Source organism: Dipodomys ordii, unplaced genomic scaffold (assembly GCF_000151885.1).
Source record: "Dipodomys ordii isolate 6190 unplaced genomic scaffold, Dord_2.0 Scaffold107, whole genome shotgun sequence".
Lineage (NCBI taxonomy): Eukaryota > Metazoa > Chordata > Mammalia > Rodentia > Heteromyidae > Dipodomys > Dipodomys ordii.
Genome location: NW_012267323.1, coordinates 2,277,830 through 2,302,041, shown reverse-complemented (window position 1 = coordinate 2,302,041; position 24,212 = coordinate 2,277,830). Strand labels below are relative to the sequence as shown.

At 43.8% G+C, this 24,212-nt stretch overlaps 1 protein-coding gene across 1 annotated transcript in view; it reads left to right on the top strand.

The window, feature by feature from the left end:
• Positions 1–7,706: 7,706 nt before the first annotated feature.
• Rad54l2 (RAD54-like 2 (S. cerevisiae)) overlaps positions 7,707–24,212 on the top strand; it is a 43,451-nt gene continuing 26,945 nt past the window's right edge. Inside the window, exon 1 of the mRNA XM_013028049.1 lies at positions 7,707–7,895. Coding sequence (XP_012883503.1) covers positions 7,757–7,895 — 139 coding nt within the window. The 5' untranslated portion in view covers positions 7,707–7,756. The remainder of the gene's footprint in view (positions 7,896–24,212) is intronic.

The following is a 24,212-nucleotide window of genomic DNA, read 5'->3' as shown; positions in this document are numbered from 1 at the left end:
CCTGAAGTCATTGTGTCTGAAAGGAGAGGATGAGTGTTACCATCGTGTCTGATTAACAATAGGCAACAGTCAGGTAGTATTTTAAAGCTGTACTTTGAAACAAGTTATTTTTTATACTTGTTAAATGTTTACATCTTTGGAACATTAAGAAGAGAAAAATCACTGTCTTCCTTGTAATTTTAGCAAGTTATTTTGCCAGGTGTGGTGAGCTATACCTATAATCCCAGCACTGGGGAGACTGAGGCAGAAAGATAGTAAGGTGGAGCTCAGTCTGGGCAACAAAGCAGTACTCTTGTGGGTGATGTTATTTGCTAACAACTAAGCTCTTCATCACAAATATCCTAAGGACATTCTCTTACATAATCACAGATCAATTCAAAGGCAGGAACTTTAGTATTGATACTAAACTGTTATCATTCTGCATCTATATTCACTTGTATCAGTCATCTCCAGAATTAACCTTTATAACTGTTTAACTGGTTTTTTTTTAACCAAGTCCAAGATCTCACAACTGCTTTTCTGCTTTTAGTCTCTCTCTGTCTCTCTGTCTCTGTCTTCTCTCTCTTCTTCTTCTTCTTCTTCTTTTTTTTTGTCAGTCATGGAGCTTGAACTCTGGGCCTGGGTGCTCTCCCTCAGCTGTTTAGCTCAAGGCTAGAGCTCTACCACTTGAGCCACAGTACCACTTCCCGTTTTTCTGGTGGTTTATTGGAGGTAAGAGTCTCATAGACTTCCCTGCCCAGCCTGGCCTTGAAGGCTGTCCTCAGATCTCAGCCTTCTGAGTAGCTACCATTACAGGCGTGAGCCACCAGTGCCCGGCTTCTCTGTCTCTATTTCTCTCTCTCTAGCAGTAGGGCTAGAACTTAGGGCCTCCTGTTCCCACTTACAAGAGCTTTGATTTGTGAAATACTGCTTTCATAAAGCTTTTAAAATTTTGTCCAGCAGGTAAATTAACTAGATACAGAGAAGTCTGCCCCAGAATGTTCACAGCTGTTAAGGATAAACCTTTCTATCCTCTGTACACAGCTCGTGTTTTTTTCTGGGTTTGATTACTAAACTGAGCTGAGGGCCTTCCACTCTTGACTGCTGTTTTCCACTCAAGGCTGGCACTCTTATCAACTGAGCCACACTTCCACTTCTGGGTTTTTTTTTGCTGGTTAATTGGAGATGAGTCTGCCTTCGTTGGCTTCAAATGTGGTCCTCAGATCTCAGCCTCCTGAGAAGCTAGGATTCCAGACTGAGCTGTGTGTGATAGCGCTCTCAGGAGAGGGTGGAACATCCGAAGACTCTTGTTCTTTTGGGGGTGGGGGGGAATTGGTGATAGGGAACTTGAAGGGTACACTGAGCATGAATTTGGCTTCGCTCTAAACTTCTTCATCAAATGGTACAGCAGCAGTTAAAACTGATGTGTTTTTAGGCAGTTCTAGACTCATGGCTGGCTTAGGATCAAAGAAGCCTGGGAAAGTGAGCTACTGTGTAGATACTTGTCTTTGTAATCTCCATTCTAGGAAGTTAGAGCTGGGACTCAGTTTCCCTAAGTGCTGTGATAGAGCTTGGGCTTAGCGTGTGCAAGGCTCTGGTTTGCATGGTGAGGAGGATGTAGATCCGTGTGCTCACAGACTGAATGGTAACAGGATTTCTTCTTTGCTTGCTTTCTTCTCCCTCCCCCATATTTTATAGGCAAGGGCTGGCCAATAACCTCAGCCTCCCCAATGCAGCCATCATGCTTATCTAGCGTACAGATTTCTTGACTGCATTTTGTAAACATGTCTCCAGCGCCCCTAATGCTTGGTGCTGATTCCCTGGGTTGAGTTCCACTCTATTGCTTTTTGGAAAGAGTTGTCTATAGTGGTTCCAGTTCCTTAAAGTCTTGAATGTGCTTGTTTACTCTTGCTTTTTTTTTTTGTCTTACATTGCAGCATGCCAAGAGTGTCATTCTATTTCCAAATAAAATATGTTGAACTGTGTCAGTTTAGTTCTGTTTGTACCTCTGTGATTTTAGGTTATGACAAATACGAGCCATTTGGGCACTGGATGTTTGAAGTACACATTCAGTGTTGTTGGAACAATGTCTTCATCTTGTACAAGAAACATGATTAAACTTTCAGCACTACTCAGTGACTTTCTACCAGACTGCAAGAGTTACATGACTATTCAGTGGTTCAGTACTGTATGTGACTGAACTGTATTTTTTCCTTGTCTTCGAATTATATAAATTCAGGCTAGTAATTTTCCTTGGAGAGGTACTGCTCAAAGCTTTGGATTGAATGTTTTCCTCTTTCTTTCTTTCTTTCTTTCTTTCTTTCTTTCTTGTCAGTTGTGGGGCTTCAACTCTGGGCCTGGGTGCTATCCTTCAGCTCAAAATGAGCGCTCTACCACTGAGCCACAGTGCCACTTCCGGTTTTCCCGGTCTGGTTTTGAACCTCAATCCTCAGATCTCAGCCTCGTGAGTAGCTAGGATTACAGGTGTGAGTCACCAACGCCTAGCTCCATTTCTAAAACCATTTTCCCTTATAAGTTACATCAAGTCTGGGGTTATATTTATATTCTTCATGGAAAAAAAGTAATCTGTACTTGCTGTGGAATTGCTTTGAAGTCATTTTAGGAATTTAATACTACTCAAGTCACCAGAATTAATGAGGTCATGCAGCTTGGAAAAGGATTTTTTTTTTCTTTCTGAGACAGGGTATGGCTGTATAGCCCAGACTGGCTTCGAAGTTACCCTCTTTTAGATTGCACGAGCTGTCCTGTAGTGATGAGATCATTTGTGTGCACCTGCAGTCTTACAATTTCAGTTGGACTATCCACAATGGATGGGTGTGTGTGTGCGTGTGTGCGTGTGTGTGTGTGCGTGTGTGTGTGTGTGTGCGTGTGCGTGCGCTTTCTGTGTTTGCTCTCCACCTCCCTTGTCCTTAAAGGCTCTGTCTGTATGACTGATTCCACTGACTCTTTTGGCCAAGCACTGCTCTGTAGGCAGGTGTCTTTAAATTTAGCAAGGCAAAACGACCTTTTTCCTTTACTCTCAAGACTGCTGTGAGAATCTGGGCTGGGATTAGCTGTGGGTTTCTTCATAATTATAGCCTCCTTTTTAGCAAAGCCAGTATATTAAAGTAGACTTACCAACTTGCTTAGGGGTTGAAATTTTGCTTTTCATACTGATTATCTTTAGAGTTCTTTTAAATAGCTAGTTCTCCAGTTTCATTAAAATAGAATTTGATTCCCAGAATTTGCCTTCTGGGATCCCAGGTCCTTAGTAAGGTAGAGTGCAACCTATAATCACTTTCTAGTTTCTCTGTGTATCAGAGGCAGAGATTACTCATTGCAAATTGAAGCCCTATTTCACATGGAAGAGGGAGGAGATGAATGTTTTCCTCTTTTCCCCTTATGGCTACTAAAAGCTAAGCAGAGACTATGGTTCCAAATAGCTGAAAAGATACATTGTAACATCTTTGTAAATAAATTTAGTGACCTATGGCAGGCAGGGTAAGAGAAAAATCAAACTTGATGCAATTGAAGAACTTCATTGTTATAGGGTTTTTTTGTTTTGTTTTGTTGGTTTTGGCTTTTTTTGGTTGTGGGGCTTGAACTCTGGGCCTGGGTGCTATCTCTCAGCACTTCAGCTCAAGGCAAGCACTCTACCACTTGAACCACAGCGCCACTTCTGGTTTTCTAGTGGTTTATTGGAGATAAGAATCTCACAGACTTTACTGCCCAGGCTGGCTTTAAACCATGATCCTTAAGTCTCAGCCTCCTGAGTAGGTAGGATTATAGGTGTGAGCTACCTGTGCCTGGTTTGTTACAATCTTCTAATTAATACATAGTAATTGCACATATTTATAGGGTATAATGTGATAATTATACTGTGTAGAATGTGCAGTAAGTTATCTTTAAATATTTATCATTTTCATATTATGAGCTTTAAAATCTTTTAATATTCTGTACCAAATTGCTGTGAACAGTAATTACCCTGCTGCACTGTAAAGCATTAGAACTTTCTATTAGAACTATATTCTGTTACCTGTTACATACATTCCTTCCTCTCCGTCCAGCTTGCATCCTGTTTTAAGTATCATCTGCTTTCAGAACTTTTTCTTTTTTTGTGCCAGTCCTAGGGCTTCAACTCAGGGCCTGAGCTCTGTCCCTGAGCCTTTGTGTGCTCAAGACTAGTGCTCTACAAGTTGAGCCCCACAGTGCCACTTCCAGCTTTTTCTGTTTATGTAGTACTGAGGAATCAAACCCAGGGCTTCATGCATGGTAGGCAAATACTCTACCACTAAGCCACATTTCCAACCCTTTCAAAACATTTTGAGCAAGGGGATGGATCAGTATCTCTCACTTTCATAGTAAATGGGATAGTTGGATGTTTAATTGACACTTCTCAGGAGTTTGGGCTGAATTTGTTTTGAAGTAGTTTAACTTAGGTTATGTAAAAGGCTTTTACTGTTTAGCTGTAAGTAATTGTCATTCTACTATCACATTTTCTTCTCTAGAATGACAGGCATTCAGATTACCTGAAGATGTCTGCTAATTATAAACTGTTCCCCAGAAGTGGAGCCTTTTCATTCCAGACTAGTAGTCTATCACTTTGAGCCACAGCACCACTTCCGGTTTTCTGGTGGTTTATTGGAGAGAAGAGTCTGACAGACTTTCTTGCTTGGGCTGGTTTTGAACCATGATACTCAAATCTCAGCCTCCTGAGTAGCTAGGATGACAGGCGTGAGCCACCAGTGCCCAGCTATGAATCTATGAATGCTCACTTCATATGCTAACCTTCAGTTATAGTTAGCTCCCTATAAATGGTGAGAAATAAACTTCACTTTTTTTTTGGTTGGTCATAGGACTTGAACTCAGAGCCAGGGCCCTATTCCTGAGCTTTTTCACTCAAGACTAGCACTCTACCACTTTTAGACCCAGCGTGGCTTCCAGTTTTCTGATGGCTAATTGTATGTCTCATGGACATACCCAGACTGGCTTTGTACTGTGATCCTCAGATCTCAGCCTCCTAAGTAGCTAGGATTATGGGTGTAAGCCACCATCACCTTGTTAGCTACACTCAATTTCTATTAACTCCAAGCAGTCCTGAACTGGTTTACCAAAACCTTTCAGTTTGCTTATTCTTCCTTTGAGCTTTTATTCAGAAGATAGATTTGTTTCAAACTATGTAAAAATTTTAGTAAGAGAGTTCAGTTCTGGAATAGTTTTTTTTTTGGGGGGGGTCTGCTCATGGGGCCTGAACTCTGGGCCTGGGCGCTGTCCCTCAGCTCTTCAGCTCAAGGCTAGCGCTCTACCACTTGAGCCACAGCGCCACTTCTGGCTTTTTTCTTTTTGCTTATGTGGTACTGAGGAATCGAACCCAGGGCCTCGAGCATGCAAGGCAAGCACTCTACCACTGAGCCACCTTCCCAGTCCCTGGCTTTTTTCTTTTTGCTTATGTTGTGCTGAGGAATCGAACCCAGTGCCTCTTGCATGCAAGGCAAGCGCTCTACCACTGAGCCACCTTCCCAGCCCCTGGAATAGTTTTTGTTAGAGAATTATATATGGATTATTTATTTATTTATTGCCAGTCACAGGGCCTGAACTCTGGGCTTGGGCGCTGCCCCTTGGCTCTTCAGCTCAAGGCGAGTGCTCTACCACTTGAGCCACAAAGCCACTTCCAGCTTTTTCTGCTTAGTGGTGCTGGGGAATGGAACCCAGGGCCTCATATATGCAAGGCAAGCACTCTACCACTGAGCCACCTTCCCAGCCCCATTGATATTTATTTTGTGATAATGGAGAAATTTAAGGATGACCTGCTTGTTGGTGTGTTTAATGGCAGTGTTTATTGTGAAATAGTGACTCTTTTTTCCCCTTTTATTATAAAAAAAATAATTAAACATACAGAAGAATGGGAAGAATTTCTCAGTGAATCTGCAAGTTAAGATTTTGCTATATTTATCACAGAACTCATCTAACCATGTTTTTGCCTTGGGATGGAGGCTCCCCTAAAAAGAAATAATCTCTATAGCTAATGGCAAAGTGAGGCGAAAGAGGGTAAGAGAGGGGAGAGCGAGAAGGGGCTGTGCAGAGTTCCTGATACAGAATACACAGTGGAGCCTGAGGGCTCGAATGAGAAGGAGCAAATAACCTGGATGTAGGACTTGCTTCTGCTTCTACACTAGGAGGACCGTTCCCAACTGCGTTCCTGCCCTTACAGGTTCGCTGTTGGGTCAGGAAGTAAGACCAAATAAGGTAAACTTCTTTACTAGGCAAGCCATATAGGCCATTTAAAGCCTTTGGTGAAGATTCATAGCGTGATTGGTGTGGTTAAGGAAGTTCAGAAGAGGAAATAGGATTCCTGATGTCTAGAGCAGTTGAAGAACTGGAGTTGGAACTGGACCATTGCTAGGGCCGAGGCCGACCCTGACAACAGACATGACCATAGGGACCATTGGGGCCTGCACCTGAGACTCTGCATGCTTATGGAGAGCAACTGTGTGTGTGTGTGTGTGTGTGTGTGTGTGTGTGTGTGTGTGTGTGTGTGTGCATGCATGTGCGCACATGTGTGGTAAAGAGCCAACTTAGTATTATCCTCACCTTGGGTCCTCAGCTTCATCCACGCCTGGGCCCCCTTGCATTCCTGGAGTTCCCTCCATACAGCTGGCCCCTCCCTCTCTCCGCCCAGACCCACCTGAGCTCCCATCTACCTCACTGCCTATCCTCCAGACCCTGCTGCTACCTGGATGATGACGGAGGCCACATGCCTCCCCCTTGGGGGAAATATGGCTCCTCTAATAAACCTTATAATAATCTTTCTCCTGAAACTACCTACCTCTGCGTGGTCCCCTGGGATGGATGTGTCCGATCCTCTTTCACCTATTTTTTTATTGTTATTATGAAGATGGTATACAGAGGACTTAAAGTCTCATAAGTCAGGTAAAGACTTTTTTTTTTCTTTTTTTGATGGTGGTGGGGCTTGAGCTCTGGGCTTGGGCGCTATCCCTGAGCTCTTCAGTTCGTGAGCACTCTACCACTTGAGCCACAGTGCCACCTCCAGCTTTTTCTGTGTATGTAGTACTGAGGAATCGAACCCAGGGCTTCATGCATGTTAGGCAAGCACTCTACCACTGAGCCACACTCCCAGCCCAAGAGTACATTTCTTTTTAGACAATTTCACTCTTCCCTAGCTTCTCTTAGAACCTATTTCTTATACTCTTGAGTCCTCTCAGTTATTCCCCTTCCAGAACTCCACCCTTGATACTCAGATTCTGCACAAACCACAGTCCTCCAAGAAAAATATGTGGGCTCCTTCCTTCCTTCTGGCTTTTGCTCATTGAGAACATCCCTGATAACCTCTGTCTAAAATAGCAGCTCTTCCCCACACTAACCTCTCTCTCACACACTGTATGTGTTTCTCTTTTTCCTGTCCAGCCTAAAATAGTGTGTGTGATTGTAAATGCATATACCTGTATGGCTAAATGTGTACATAGATAGGGTCCAGGGAGATGATGTTCAGAAGCAGGAAGAACTGAACAAATATTTGAGAATTCTTAGGTGTATGTCTCAAAGGAGCATGCTTATAGAAGTGGATACTTGGATACAGTTAACTTGCTTTGTGTATATAAAAAAAAATCCCCAGGAAATTCATCATAAGTATCTTTTTCCTTTGAAAGATTTGGGTTTCTAAGTGAAACCTTGGCGATTCCAATGCCTCTTGTCCTCCATCTGAGACCCCTGCAGTGGACCATGAGTCGGTAATGCCCAGTGAAGACTTCTGGGAGCCATGTCAGACGAATCTGCCTCAGGGAGCGATCCAGACCTGGACCCGGACGTGGAGCTGGAGGATGCGGAAGAGGAGGAGGAGGAGGAGGAGGTGGCAGAGGAGGAACATGACAGGGATGACGAGGAAGACCTGCTGGATGGTGAGTATCTCTACCAAGTGACAGAGGTGACCTTACCTTTTCTTCCCATGGAACTTCAAGAGTGTGGTGTTGGGTTTCCTAGATCATCCATAGTGAGAAGACGCTGAGTAAGAACTTAACGACATTGAACTCATTATATGCTCATTTCTAAGAAGTGGATGACTGTTGACACAAACCTTGTTTCAGTGTTGGGAGGGTCTTTATTATTTAGCTCATCCTTGACAGCTTTACAGATTCAGTCCAGTGGTTTAAAAGTGGTGTCACACAAATAAATTGTGTGTGTGTGTGTGTGTGTGTGTGTGTGTGTGTGTGTGTGTAGATATATATCTATATATCTACATATCCGGGTGCCGGTGGCTCATACCTGTAATCCTAACTACTCAGGAAGCTAAGATCTGAGGATCACGGTTCAAAGCCAGCCTGGGCAGGAAAGTCCATGAGACTCTTATCTCCAAAAAGCCAGAAGTGGTGCTATGGCTCAAGTGGTAGGGCGCTCAACTTGAGCTGAAGAGCTGAGGGACAATGCCCAGACCCGGAGTTCAAGATCCATGACCAAGAAAAAGTAAAATAATACAAATAAAAGTGCTGTTGACATTCCCAGATCAAGGAGGAGTCAAGGCTAAGAATACAGCCTGGAGTATGGACCCTCCAGGTAGGTATAAGGGTGACTGAGTGGCCTGTGAGTCTTCTAAAATTGTACTTATAATCCTGGGCAGAGATTTTGTTTTTTTGAGAGGTTTATAGCCCCAGAGAGAGCTAAATATCTTCAGTGCTGCCCTGCTTCCTGGCCAGTTGTGGTGATGGTTAAACTGCCCCTACGGGGCAGGGCCTGCCGCTCCAAAGCTAGAAGGCATCCTCTAGATGCCCCTTATGTAGTTTGCTCAACTTATGCCTTCCTTTGACAGATTTTTGTCCCCATCCTCTTCCTTTCATTCACTAGATAGCACTGGGATTTGAATTCAGAAACCTGTGCTTGCTAAGCAAGTGATCTACCAACCCAGACTGTTGTACCCTAGCCCCTTTTTAGCTTTCAGTTTATTTTTTCAGATAGGGTCGCATGTTTTTCCTAGGACCAGCTTGGGATGGTAATCCTTTACCTCCTATGTACCTAGGATTATAGGCATACAATACCATGGCAGACATTTTTTTTTTCTTGGTGCCAGTACTAGGGTTTGAACTCAGGGCCACATGATCTCTCAGCATCTCAGCTTTTTTGCGCAAGGCTGGTGCTCTACTACTTGAGACACACCTCCAGTTCCAATTCCTACTTCTTTGTTTTTGTTTGCTTTGTCATTTGTGGGGCTTGGACTCAGGTCATGGGCACTATCCCTGAGCTTTTTTCACTCAAGGCTAGTGCACTACCACTTTGAGCCACAGCTCCACTTCCAGTTTTTCTGGTGGTTAATTGGAGATAAGAGTCCTACTGACTTTTCTGCCTAGACTGGCTTTGAACTGTGATCTTTAGATCTCAGCCTCCTGAGTAGTTAGGATTACAGACGTGAGCTAACAGTGCCCAGCTTTTACTTCTTGAAGTGGTATTTAACCTTTTATTTTAATCTTCAGTATAATATTAGGTTATCTGATATCTGAGAAGCCGTCGGTGCTTCTCAATTCTGGCTTTTCATGGCATAGGATCCAGTTGTTTTCAATGCTGAGTAAGGAATGGGATTTTATTCGTAACACCACTGACCCCATTGCATTGGACCTTGACCATTAGCACTTGATCTGAAGAAGCCTAGTGTGTATGTGTTGTAGTAATCCAGCGTTTTTTTTCATTCCTTACTAACCCCCACTTCAATCCTGAATCTCTGGCCTTTAGAATGTTGTCTGCCTGGTCCTGACCACAGCAGAAAAATATTCCTACCCCAGTGATCTTTGAGCATCTGTAAACCACGACTGTGTGTGGTTCTGACCTATACAAACTGCCCCACTGTAGGTCAGGGCTGCTCTCGGTCCTCCCAGGGCAAGGCAGTCACGGCCAGCCAAATCTCCTTGTCACCTTCATGCCTCCATGGATTTTCTCACCTCCAAGGTCATTACATTGGTTCCCTGACCATGAAACTCCCTTTGGATGGAACCGGACCTTGGCCAGAAATTCCCTTGTTAGGTGAGTGCCTCGACCCTCAGGGAAAGGCTGCTGAGAGATGTTCTTCAGTCCTGACGTTCCCCAAGTCTCCCCTTGAGCATCTGTTTCCTGAGACAGGAGTGTATTGGCAGGGGCTTCCTTGAGAAGCCATATGGGACTTTTTTTCTTTCTGTCATTTGTAGAGATTGGACTCAGGGCATGAGCAGCACTGTCCCTTAGTTTTCTCACTCAAGGCTAGTGTCCTATCTCTTTGAGCCACAGTTCCACTTCCCAGTTTTCTGGTGGTTCGTTGGAAATAAGAGTCTCACAGACTTTCCTGCCTGGGCTGGCTTTGAACCGTGATCCTCAGACCCAAGCCTCCTGAGTATCTAGGATTCGAGGCGTGAACCACCAGCACCTGGCCATCTGGGACTTCTTTGGGAAGTCAGGTGGGTTAAGCGTTTGTGGCCACTTGTCTGTCTTACCTGTCTTTTGGTGTTTGCCTCTTGTTCTTTTTGCCTAATTTTTACCAACATGGGTCAGACATCTGGGTTCCTTACAGCCACTGGTGGATGGCCTCAGCGGGCTGGCTGCTGGGTGGACAACCCCCCCCCCCCCCCCACACACACACAGGGGAGGCGCCCTGAGGTGTTTCAGTAAGTGCCCCGTGGTCTTTCCGCCACTTTGACAGCCTGCTCGTGGATGCTGAGCATGCCATGAATCTTTATAGAGTTACTCAGAAATCTTCCAGAAGTAAGTCTCTGTCTTGTCTTCGGTCCACGTGTTTTCTGTATTCTAGGGATCAATCCATCTGAAACAGAAATCTGTTCTGTAGGGCCGGCATCTCGTAGGCCGTGGGGTGAGAGACTGCCCAGCATTTGGTGGGCTGAGGTAGGGTTAGAAACTGCCAGGCATAGGCAGTAGGGAGATTGGCTTGCCGAGTGGGAGTGGCAGGCCCGCTCATCAGACTTAAGAGATGAACTGGGGACCCACTAGGCCCTAACTCACCCTTTGGTTTTTGTCTTGTTCTGTTTCTAAAATTGGTACCAGTTTTAAATGTGGATTCTTGCTTTCTGTAGTTTCTGTTGTCTATTTGGACATCTCTGGAGGAATAAAATGTTCCAGCCTCTAGTTGGGCGCAGTATGTCCCCCTCCCTTTGTGGCAGCAGTCAAGAGGTGGGGCATGGATGGTTGCAGGCCTGGTTCCGTCCTCTAGCAATCCAGCAAAAGAGACTGCTGCTGTAAGCTTGGTCCGGACATTTGCCTGATCCTGGCAACGTAAAATAGTTGTAAAGCGCTCTTGTCTAAAATTGGATAAAATATAAAGTCAGACCAGATTAGTTCCGGGTGACCCCTACTCAGCCTTCCTCCAACTGAACACATTCAAAAGGCCAATTGTTAAAACGCCTTATTAAACAAACAGGTCTTGGAGAAATAAGGCCCAGCTAAAGTTCATTGTTATGCTAATGCTTGGAGAAATGAAGCCCAGCTAAAGTTTTAGTTAAAAAGTTTTGTCTTTTTCATTTTTGTGAGCTTTAAGATCTTTGTGCACAACTGTGTTTATATGAGTCTGTATATGTGTGTGAACGTGTTCAAAAAACTCTCAGCATGCTACAAAAAAAAAAGTGAAAAAGGTAAATGTATGAGTTTAAACTCCAAAAAGAAAATCAGGTTTGGGCATTTGAAAGCTCTTTTAAGGATCCTCTAAGTTTAAATCAAGAAAATCTGGTATTTTAATGCATAAAGCTGTATAATCAAGTTATCTGGCCTAGCAAAAAGGCATTGAAACTTGGAATTCATTTCCTTCCTGCTAAGTGAGGAATAAGGAGGGGATAAGTGTTAGAAATTTAAATGTAAAGGTTTGTTTATCACTGCCAAAGACTTTGTTCTGTCTAGAAAACTGCTTCGGTTTCTCAGTAAAAAGGATAGGAGCCAAGTGCCAGTGGCTCACGCCTGTAATCCTAGCTACTAAAGAGGCTGAGATTTGAGGATCTCGGGTGAAAGCCAGCCTGGGCAGAAAAGTCTGTGAGACTCTTATCCCCAATAAACCATGCAGAAAACCAGAAGTGGCGCTGTGGCTCAATTGGTAGAGTGCTTGCCTGGAGCTGAAGAGCTGAGGGACAGTGCCCAGGCCCAGAGTTCAAGTCCCACGACTGACCAGAAAAAAAAAAAAAGACAGGAAAACAGGCTAGTGGGCCTGTCTTTGGGGGTAAGGAGATGCAGCTCAGCCAGTCCACGCATGATGGCACAGGGCCTGGGGGAGTCTGTGCATGGTGGAAGAGGGTAAGCTGGCACAAAGGCAGTTCGTCTAACCTTTAGGAATGGGATGGGTATATGCCCGTTTCATAGGAAGGGCTGGGTGTCTACCTGCATCCTATTTTCCCTGCCTATGGACGTTCATTGGATTGGTATTTCTAAACCTGCCCCCTTGGGATATAAAGGAAGGTTTAAAAAGGTTTATCTGTGTACTGTAAGTTGGTTTCAATGCCATTGTCATTGATACAGTTTAGAAAAAGCAAAAAGATGTTCTGAGATTCCGTTTTTTGTTTTGTTTTTGTCAGTTGTGGGGCCTGAACTCTGGGCCTGGGTGCCGACCCTGAGCTCTTCAGCTCAAGGCGAGCACTCTACTACTTCAGCCACAGCACCACTTCTGGCCTTTTCTGATTATGTGGTACTGAGGAATGGAACCCAGGGCCTCATGCATGCAAGACAAGCACTCTACCACGGAGCCACCTTCCCAGCCCTTGTAATTCTTGCATTAAGAAAAAGCACAGCCAGGCATCAGTAGCTCACATCTGTAATCCTAGCTACTCAGGTGGCTGAGATCTGAAGATCACAGCTCAAAGCCAGCCTGGGCAGGAAATTCCGTGAGACTCTTATCTCCAATTAACCACCAGAAAACCTGAAGTGGTACTGTGGCTCAAGTGGTAGAACACTTGCATTGAGCTAAAGAACTGAGGGACAGTGTTCAGGCCCAGAGTTCAAGTCCCACAACCTGCAAAAAAAAAAATGATAAAAAGAAAAAGCTCATTTGAGTTCAGAGGTTTTCTAGGTAGTAACTCATACTGCAGGGGGAAAAAATGGCTATTTTAAACAGGGTGGAGAAAGGTAAAGGTGTAACCCAGTATTTAGAAAGGTTATTTTAATACAAATTAAAGTGGCTTTGAGAGAAGGGAAAATTGGTGTCCTCTGTGTAAAATTTAGGAGGTACAGGAGAGTGGCTGCCTTCTTAGACAAAGGGAACTTAAAAGTAAAATTGTCCTGTTTGTTTCAAAAGTAAAGAAAGGAAAAAAATTAGGACTACCAAAATTATTGTTTAATTGCTATTCCAGTTTGCCTTGCAGGATCATTGTAACAATTACAGGCAGGCCTACAGAGGACAGATGATTTTTACAAGTTTGTCAGATGTAACTTTGGTCCTTAATAAGTTCCAGGTAAGACCATGCTTACTTAATGACCGCCTTGTTGCTTTTTTTTTTTTTTTTGGGTCCAGTTGTGGGGCCTGAACTCTGGGCCTGGGCGCTGTCCCTCAGCTCTTCAGCTCAAGGCTAGTGCTCTACCACTTGAGCCACAGCGCCACTTCCGGCTTTTTTCTTTTTGCTTATGTGGTGCTGAGGAATCGAACCAGGGCCTCAGGCATACAAGGCAAGCGCTCTACCACTGAGCCACCTTCCCAGCAAGTATTGTAATAGTCACAAGAGGTCAGTTCCCCAAGTAGTCAGAAAACAGATTATACACACACACAAAAAAAGTGTGTACAGTTGTTAAAATTTAAATACTGTATATAATTTCCAGTTTGGAGTAAAATATTGCTTGTAATGACATCTGATCCTGGCGACCTCTTTTGTAAAATAGGTAAGGCAAGAGCTCCTGGCTAGGTAGGGTCAGCAGCCCTGAGTCAGCCTGAAGAAATTAGAAGATGCATCTTCGCCCATCAACACCTTTAAGATCAAGGGACCAGAGTCATTTTTAGAAAAACGAGGTAGGATAATATTAAAGGAAAACAATGGTAACAAGTGTGTGAGTGTGGAAAAATATCTGGTTGTCACCCTGTTAAATTACCCAGAGGCCACTGCCTCAAACTGCCTTAAAAGCCAGTGGGGCCTCAGCCTGCCAAGCCTTTGTAATGCATCCTTAACCAGTCTGTGTAGAAATCTGTAGGCAACCTAGTAGGAGGTGTGACAATCCACTGAAGCCACTGGGAGACACTACCGCAGCCCAGTTCAGATCCAGCCCATCTCTTCCAACCTGGAGATCCCATTTCAAGAAAGCTCAAGGACAGTCATCTGGAGAAGACTACATCCATCATTTTGTGTTTCCTACAAGGCAGCTTCCTACAGTGGCTGTAAATTCTTTGCTATTTTGGCTTTGAGTGGGTCAGTCTAGCTGCTCTAGAACTCTTAAGGGGAAGTAATAGAAATATTAACTAGAAGACTTTTAGAGATGTTCAGAAAAAGATAACAGTTGTAACTTGAATTAGGATGATAATGAAGAGCGATGGTTGGACTTGAGGAATAAGACCAGTAGATTTTTCTTACAGATGGAAGGGATGTGAGAAAAAAAGAAAAATTAAGAATCACAGGTTTTTGGTCTGAGGAACTGTATGCATAATGGAGCTAAAATGAGGAGAGATTAAGTGTATTTTATTAGTAAAAATGAAGAGTTTTGTTAGCACTTGTAATATCTGAGAATGCCCATCCGATATGTAAGGTAGGCAATTGGATATATGTGAATCTAAAGTTTTAGTAAAAAGAGGATAGTGTGAGGATTTACATTTGAGAATTTTTTTTTTATAGGTCGTGGGACTTGAATTCTGGGCCTAGGCTCTGTCCCTGAGCTCTTCAGCTCAAGGCTAGTGCTCTACCACTTGAGCCACAGCACCACTTCCAGCTTTTTCTGCTTATGTGGTACCCAGTGCCTTGTGTATGCAAGGCAGCACTCTACCACTGAGCTATCTTCCCAGCCCTGGGAGTCTTTTTTTTTTTTTTCCAGGCCTGGAGCTGAACTCAAGGTCTGGGTACTGACCCTGAGCCTTTTAGTGCTCAAGGCCATACTCTACCACTTGAGCCACAGCACCCTTCCAGCCTTTTCTGTGTATGTGGTACTGAGTAAATGCATGCTAGGCAAGCACTCTACCACTAAGCCACATTCCCAGCCACATATGGGAATCATTTTATAGTTTAAATATGTAGGAATAGATGATACTACCTTGGGAAAACATAGTACATGAAACTGTTAGAGAATATTGTCTAGAGCAATTTGATATTTTTTTTGGGGGGGGGTGGGAGGGTCCGTTCATGGGGCCTGAACTCTGGGCCTGGGCGCTGTCCCTCAGCTCTTCAGCTCAAGGTTAGCACTCTACCACTTGAGCCACAGTGCCACTTCTGGCTTTTTTTCTTTTTTTTGCTTATGTGGTGCTGGTGAATCAAACCCGGGCCTCATGCATGCAAGGCAAGCACTGTACCACTGAGCCACCTTCCCAGCCCCAAAAGGATTTTTGTTTTTGTTTTTTGCCAGTCCTGGGGCTTGAACTCAGGGCCGTGCCACTGTCCCTGAGCTTCTTTTGATCAAGGATAGCACTCTACCATTTGAACCACATCACTACTTCTAGCATTGGAAATTTGTAAGAACTTGCTTTGCATTTAAATCAGTTGGAAGGTAATAAAGAAAAGTTTGAAAAACAATTGAATAAAAAAATCTGAGCCAGGTTCCTGTGGCTTACACCTGTCATCCTAGCTACTCAGGAGGCTGAAATCTGAGGATCACAGTTCAAAGCCAGCCCAGGCAGGAAAGTCTGTTGAGACTCTTATCTCCAATGAACCACCAGAAAACCAGAAGTGGCCCTATGGGTTAAGAGGTAGAGCACTCACCTTGAGCTGAAGAATTGAGGGACAGTGCCCAGGCCCAGAGTTCAAGCCCCCTACAACCAACAAAACAAAATAAAATCTGAAGAGGTATATATTGTTTGCAGGAAGAGCTAAAGATAAGGAATCACAGTCTTCAGCAGACTACTCAGCAAAATGTCATTCTGTAAGATATTCTTCAGCAACAGCAGCAAATGTTAATAATGGGAGATAATTGAAAATGAAAAGTTAGAAGATATTCAGACTAAACTTGAAAAACAGGTATCCAAACCAAAACTAGCTTCAGAAACAATGGGAAGATTCCTCTGAAAAGCTGAGAAAAATGGAAGAGAAACCAGAAGCAGCTGCCCATGACACAGATTTGAAAAGACAAGAAGTCATTGAGCTTACTAGTACTGCCAGACAAGTGAAAATTGAGATGGATCAATACAAAGAAAAGCTGTGGAAAATGAAAATAAAAAAAAAAGAAGCAATGCATCTGAAAACACATGCTGTGAAAGAGAAAAGTTACAACACTACCCCGAAACTGAACTAACAAAACCTTGCAGAAACGGAAGGCATTGAAGCATGAACTACAGAATGCTCATGGAGAATTAAAAGGTGCTCTAAGACAGCTGCAGGAATTGAGAGATGTACTGCAGAAGGCTCAAGTATCACTAGAGGAAAAATGTACTACTATAAAGGATCCTAACAGCTGAATTTAGAAAATGCAGGTTGTAGATTGAAGACATAAAGCAAGAACTCCATGGAATGGATCAAGCCCTTAAGGAGAAAAATTGGGAAGTAAAACAGAGCAGCTCAGGTTACATATTTGGATATGACTATTCATGAACACAGAGGAGAAATGGAGCAAAAAAACTAGAGGGTACTCTGGAAACATCAAAATTAGAACTTAAAGAGTGCACCAAACAAAATTTAAGTGAAAAATTGCCAAATGCCAAAGAACCACTTCAAGAAAATATGATACTACAAAATGAGCAAGAGATAAGTCAACTATAAAAGGAAAGTGAAAGAACACACAGCAAAGACTAAAAGAAAAATATCCACAATTACTTGGATCACTCAGCTAACAGTAAGATAGATGAGATGTTGAATAATTGTGTTGTTTTTACCTGGTATTGTCTATTCTTTCAATATGGTTCTATTTGCTTTTTGACTGCAATTGTTTAAAATCTTTATCAGTGGAAATAGTAATAAGACCCCCACTGTGCAGGAGATAAGTCTAAAATCTAGTGAATTGCTCTGTTCTGTAACCAGCTGGATGTAATCAGTTAATCACCTTGAGACAGTTTGGAGATAATCTGATTTCACAAGCCAAAGGAGGGAAGGTGGTGAACTTTAAATTCTGATTGCATGGAAGCCCCTAAAAGGAAGGGAGGAGGAGGAGGAAGAAGAAGGAAAAAAAAAAAAACCCTTGGGAAAAGAATTGAGAAATTTAACAATGGTTTCTTCGGGATAAGGAGCATTAGAAAAGTAAGAATATTCTTTTTTTTTTTTTTTTTTTTTTGTCCGTCGTGGGGCTTGAACTCTGGGCCTGGGCGCTGTCCCTCAGCTCTTCAGCTCAAGGCGAGCACTCTACCACTTTGAGCTATAGAGCCACTTCCGGTTTTCTGGTGGTTTATTGGAGATAGGAGTCTCACGGTCTCTCCTGCCCGGGCTGGCTTTGAACCGTGATCCTCAGATCTCAGCCTCCTGAGTAGCTAGGATTACAGGCGTGAGCCACCAGCACCCGGCTAGTAAGAATATTCTTAAAATGTTTGTTCCAGAATTGAAAAAGGGAGAAAGACAAACCTCAGGAAGTCTGAGTATATAGCGAAGGATAGATACGAGTATGTCTTAAAAATGGATCTTAGGGGCTGGGAAGGTGGCTCAGTGGTAGAGCGCTTGCCTTGCATGCATGAGGCCCTGGGTTTGATTCCTCAGCACCATATAAGCAAAAAGGAAAAAGCCGGAAGTGGCGCTGTGGCTCAAGTGGTAAAGCGCTAGCCTTGAGCTGAAGAGCTGAGGGATAGCGCCCAGGCCCAGAGTTCAGGCCCCACGACTGGACCCAAAAAATAAAATTAAAAAAAAATGGATCTTAGGAGTGAAGTTGGTATGTAATTAAGTTGGCTATATCTATTAATAGGGTCAGGATTGGTGCACTGATGTGAATTTTTTTGGGGGGTGGGGGTCTGTTGTGGGGCTCCATCTCGGGGCCTGGGCGCTGTCCCTCAGCTCTTCAGCTCAAAGCAAGCACTCTACCACTTGAGCCACAGCACCACCTCTGGTTTTCTGAGTGGTTTATTGGAGATAAGAATCTCAGGGTCTTTACTGTCCAGGCTGACTTTGGACCACGATCCTCAGATCTCTGCCTCTTGAGTAGCTAGGATTACAGGCCTGAGCCATCACACCTAGCTTGTGAATTCTTTATATCCATCTGAGGATGATTTGTGTATCACTGATTTTTGATGTGGACATAAAGGCAGTAGGGAAATGTAGTAACCCAGCTCTTTTTCATTCCTTGATAACTCCTACTTCTAATCCTGACTCTCTGGCCTCCAGACCTAGTCCTGACCGCAGTTGAAAAATATCTCCACCTCAATGATCTTTGAGCATCTATCTGTAAACCACCAACTGTGTGACCTATTCCAACTGTCCCACTGTAGGTCGGGGCTGCGCTCAGTCCTCCCAGGACAAGCAGTCACAGCCAGCCAAATCTCCCTGTCACCTTTGCCTGTACCTCTCTGGATTTTCTCAATTCTGAGGTCATTACAGTGGAGGGGGGGGGGTTTACGTGGGGGAGAGGTGTCCAGGGGTCCCCTCCTCTTCCCAATTCCAGAATAAGCAGCAATCTTCTTTCTTCACTGATGTTAACTTAATATCCAATCCTAACATCTGCTATATAACTTAAGAATCCATTTTCCTTTTATATTGCCTCAATCTCTGCCCCATTACTACTTTATCTCTGACAAGGAAATGGCTATCTTAGTTTTGTTTTTCTCTGACAGCAGTACTTTTGTCCATTGTTGGTTCATTTAATTGGACTCCTGTCACTTGTTTTTATAAAGTAGAACAAGTGAAAGGGACAGAAGACTGATGATATGAGGGTACACTGTGTTGCTTAGCCATTATTTATTGTTCCTGAGGTGGCTTTAGAGACACAATGTAGCTATGTCCCTTTTTTGCTTTTCATTGTCTGGATTCTTAGAATTGTATTTCTAGACACCCATACAAATCTTGTCAGATTCACATTGGCTGTTGGTTGCTACTAGTAAGGATAATGGATATACATACTGTCTTCCCTCTTGGCTTCTTGGCTTCTTAACAGATTTTTTTTTCTTTCTTTTTGTCAGTCGTGGGTCTTGAACTCTAGGCATGGGCGCTGTCCCTTAGTTCTTCAGCTCAAGTTGGGTGCTCTACCACTTGAACCACAATGCTACTTCTGGTTTTCTGGTGGTTAATTGGAGATAAGAGTCTCACAGAAGGGGCTGGGAAGGTGGCTCAGTGGTAGAGTGCTTGCCTTGCATGCATGAGGCCCTGGGTTTGATTCCTCAGCATCACATAAACCCTGTGGCTCTAGTGGTGCTCACCTTGAGCTGAAGAGCTGAGGGACAGCACCCACACCCACAGTTCAGGCTCCACGACTGACAAGAAAAAAAGTAAGAAAGAAAGAAAAAATCTCATGGAATTTCCTGCCTGGGATGGCTTTGAACTATGATCCTCAGATCTCAGCCTCCTGAGTAGCTAGGATTACAGATATGAGCCACAGGTGCCTGGCAGGTTTTGTTTTATTTTTTGAGACAAGGTTTTGCTATATAGTCCAAGTTGACCTAAAACTATAGATCTTCCTGCCTCTGCCTCCTGATTCCTGGGGTTGTAGGCCTGGACACCACAACTGACTTTAACTATGACATTTTGTATATGAGGTCTGAGCATCTGTGGATTTTGACAGCTTCAGGGAGTCCAGTAACCAAACTCCCATAAATACCGAAGGATGGCTATTAAAAGGGTTAAATGGCCAGGTGCCAATAGCTCACACCTGTAATCCTAGCTACTCAGGCAGCTGGGATCTGGAGATTGTGGTTCAAAGCCAGCCTGAGCAAGAAAGTCAGTGAAATTCTTGTCTCCAGTTATCCATTAGAGAACCAGAAATGGCACTGTGGCTCAAAGTGGTAGAGCACTAGCTTTGAGCCAAAGAGCTCAGGGATAGCGCCCAGGCCCAGAGTTCAAGCTCCAGACCTACCCCACCCCACCCCACCCTCCAAAAAAAATTATATGCTTTTTGCTGGGCACTGCATGCTTAGAAATACTAGTATTCAGGAAACTAAGACCTAGAGGATCACGATTCAGAGTTGGCCTGGGCAGAAATAGTTGTGCGGTTTTTAATTTTGCCAGTCCTGGGACTTGAACTCAGAGCCTGGGCACTGTCCTTGAGCTTCTTTTGCTCAAGGCTAGCACTCTACCACTCAGCCACATTCCCAGCCCATCTGTGAGATTTTAATCTTCAAAATAACGACCAAAAAGCCAGACTGGAGGCATGGCTAAAGTGGTAGGTAGAGGGTTGGCCAAGTAAGCTTCCAGTACCATCCCAAAATAATGTGGTTTTTTTTTTTTTTAATGTAATGTTTTTTCTCTTTTTTAGATTTTGGGTGGTACAAGGTTTGAACTTAGGGCCTCACAGTTGCTAGGTAAGCACATGCTCAACTGCTTGAGCCAAGCTTCCAGTATCCGCCCCCCTCCCTTTTTTTATGTGCCAGAGATTGAACCCATGGCCTTATGCTTTCTAGGTACACACTCTGCCATTGAAGCCGCATCCCCAGCCTGCAACCTTTTGTTTTTTTGTTTTGAGATGGAATCTGGTTATGTAGCCAAGGGCTGGCCTTGAACTCACTCTGTAGCCAGGCTAGCCCCCAAAATCACAATCTTCCTTTCCAAGGACTAAGAATTGGAGGTATGCATCCAATGGGTTTGTTTTCCTTAAGAAAGTATAGTTATTCAACTCTTAGCCTCAGTAACTTTTAATTTAAAATTATTTCCCTCACTTAAGAGATGCAGTGATAAACTTTCCACTAGATACAATCCCCTTTCCTTGACCAAGACAGCCATTTTAGCTATTCTAAAATTAGGAATGGTTGTGGTTAATGTAGTTTTCGCTGGTGTCCTTTGATGTGGCCCTTTTGATTTTTAAAAAATTTTTTTTGAGAGTGGTGGTTCTCATCCTGGGATTATTTCTTCCGTAAGGGTACAGTTTATAATGATATTTTACAAAGACATTTTTGGTTGTCATGACTTTTGGGGGTAGGGGTTTGGCATGCTGTTGGTGTCTTCTGGGTAGGGACCAGGGAAGCCACTAAATATCCTGAATTGGGTAGGACAGCCCCGTGCCCACCCCAACAACTAATCTGGCTCAGATCTTTTTCCAAAGATTTGAGAAACCTTTTCAAAAAAGGAAACAGTTACTTTAGCCCCTTTTTATTTGTAGCTTCATCCCCTATTGGATAATAACAGCTTACTTTTATATTGGTTTTCATAGGTTACCCAAACATCTGAACAATATTATTATCCTTTCTAAAGAACTGTCTTTTGGTTGGGTAACTGCCACTGTTATCTTTTTTTTTTTTTAAGTTTCTACTTTATAATTTTTTTTTTCCTTTCGCTTCTGGGTTTACTTAGGCTCTCTTCCAAACTTTTTTTTTTTCCTCTCCTCAGTTCTGAGGATTGAACCCAAAGCCTCTTCAATGTTGGCAAGTTCTCTACCTCTGATCGGAGTTATATTCCCAACCTTCAAATAGCTTCTCCTTTTCTCCCCCCCCTTCTTCTTCCTCTTCTCCTTCTCCTTTCTTCCTTTCTTTCTCTTCCTCCTCCTCTTCCTCCCTTCCTCAGTATTTGGAGGTCTTTTTGTTTCTTTGGTTTTGTTTCGTTTTCTTGCCAATGGTGGGGCTTGAACTCCCGGCCTAGGCACTCTTCCTGAGCTGCTTTTGCTCAATACTATCATTCTACCACTTGAGCCATAATGCCACTTCCGGCTTTTTCTTTGTATGTGGTACTGAGGAATTGAACCCAGCGCTTCATGTGTGCTAGGCAAGCACTCTACCACTAAGCCACATTCCCAGCCCTTCCTTCAGTATTTCGGATTGATTTCAGGCCCTTGCTTGCACTTTTACCACTTGAGTCACAGCTTGGTCCCACTTTTTATTTTTTTAGACAGAGTGCTGAATTCGTTGTGTTGTATAGAGACTCTGCATTCTGGTATTCTTCTTTAAAGATTGTTCCTTGAGGGCTGAGAAGTTGGCTCATTGGTAAAGCACTTGCCTTGCATGCATGTGGCCCTAGGTTCAATTCCTCAGCACCACCCACATAAGCAGAAAAGGCTGGAAGTGGCGCTGTGGCTCAAGTGGTAGAGCGCTAGCCTGGAGCTGAAGAGCTGAGGGACAGTGCCCAGGCCCAGAGTTCAGGTCCCATGACTGACAAAAAAAAAAAAAGATTGTTCCTTGATTTTAGCGGAGCAGTTATTGACTGATCCATCTTAATGAGCTTTGGTTTCGTTTGTTGGTTTGTTTTGTTGGTCCTGTCCCTCAGCTCTTCAGCTCCAGGCTTGCACTCTACCATTTGAGCCACAACGCCCACTTCCGGCTTTTCTGTCTATGTGGTGCTGAGGAATCTAACCCAGGGCCTCATACATGCAAAACAAGCGCTCTACCACAGAGCCACCTTCCCAGCCCTTGAGCTTTGTGTGTTTTTTTTGGTTGTTGTTTATTTGTTTTTTGTCAATCATGGGCTTGAACTCTCGGCCTGGGCGCTGTCCCTCAGTTCTTCAGCTCAAGGCTAGTGCTCTACCACTTCAGCCATAGTGCCACTTCCGGTTTTCTGAGTGGTTTATTGGAGATGAGAGTCTCACAGACTTTTCCTGCCCGGGCTGGCTTTGAACCATGATCCTCATATCTCAGCCTCCTGGGTAGCTAGAATCACAGGCGTGAGCCACCAGCTCCCAGCTGAGCTTTGATTTTACACTGCTTTTTTTTTTAATATATTATTTATCAAAAAGCATGAGGTATTTAATCAAGCTCTATTTGTAGATGATGGGAAGCTGTGATTTAAGGCTTTATTAGGGAGAGCAGTATAAGGACTTACTCCCAAGCACTCCGCTGGGATGATCTTTCTGTTGTCTCAGCTGTATGGAAGAAGTGTTAATAAGGTGTTAATGAGATCTTTCCACACTGGCAGGTTGGAAACTCCCCAATTCCCATGGCACTGCTCTTCCCGAGCATTGTTAAACATCGAGTTATTTCTGCTCTCAACCCTGTAACTGATATTAAGAAGATCCTTACTTGGGATTACTCCCAACCTTCCCCCTCGCCCCCCTCAGTTCTCTTCCCTTCAATATATTCTTCAAAACTAGTCCAGCATTTATCTGTTCTGAAGTCTGACCTCGGCCTCTTCAGTTTAATGGTTCGTTGGTTGAACTCAAGGCTGTTCATGCTGTACCAAGAAATTGTCCCTGGGCAGAGTTGCTGAGCAGTTGAGCATCTCCATTTTCAAGGCTTACAGTCTTACACTGGGAATTTGACATTGCTTTCAAAAAGTACCTTCTTGGATCTGGGAAGGTGACTCAGTAGTAGAGTGCTTGCCTAGCATGCATGAAGCCCTGGGTTCAATTCCTCAGTACCACATACACAGAAAAAGCCAGAAGTGGTGCTGTGACTCAACTGGTAGAGTATGAGCCTTGAGCAAAAGAAGCTCAGGGACAGTGCCCAGGCCCTGAGGTCAAGCCCCAGGAATGGCCAAACGAAGAAGAAGAAGGAAGTACCTTCTTGGGTCTGAGCTTAGTGGTATATGCCCATAATCCAGGCATTTGGGAAACTGAGGATGTTGAGTTCCAGACCGGCCTGTATAGCAAGCAAAACCCCCATCTCACAAAGCAAACAAGTAAAACAAATGAAAAGCCCACCAGAACTGGAGGTACTAATTCTAGCTCTCCTAAGATGAGACAGATCTTTTTATTTTATTTTCTGGTCGGTTGTGGGGCTTGAACTCTGGGCCCAGGCGCTGTCCCTCAGCTCTTCAGCTCAAGGCAAGCACGCTACCACTTGAGCCACAGTGCCACTTCCGGCTTTTTCTGCTTAGGTGGTGCTGAGGAATTGAACCCAGGGCCTCATGCATGCAAGGCAAGCACTCTACCAGTGAGCCACCTTCCTAGCCAAGACAGATCATTTTGAAACCCTTAAAAAAATAAGATCGAATCTCCTCAGCCAGGCATGCTGGCACATAACCTCTATCAGCACTTGGGAGGCTGAAGCAGGAGGATTTCAAGTTTGAAGGCATCCTGGGCTGTGTCCTCATTATCCACATTGCAAAACTAAATAGAACAAAAGGACCCCAAAGGGCTAGTTCAGGAGGAGTTGCTCCATC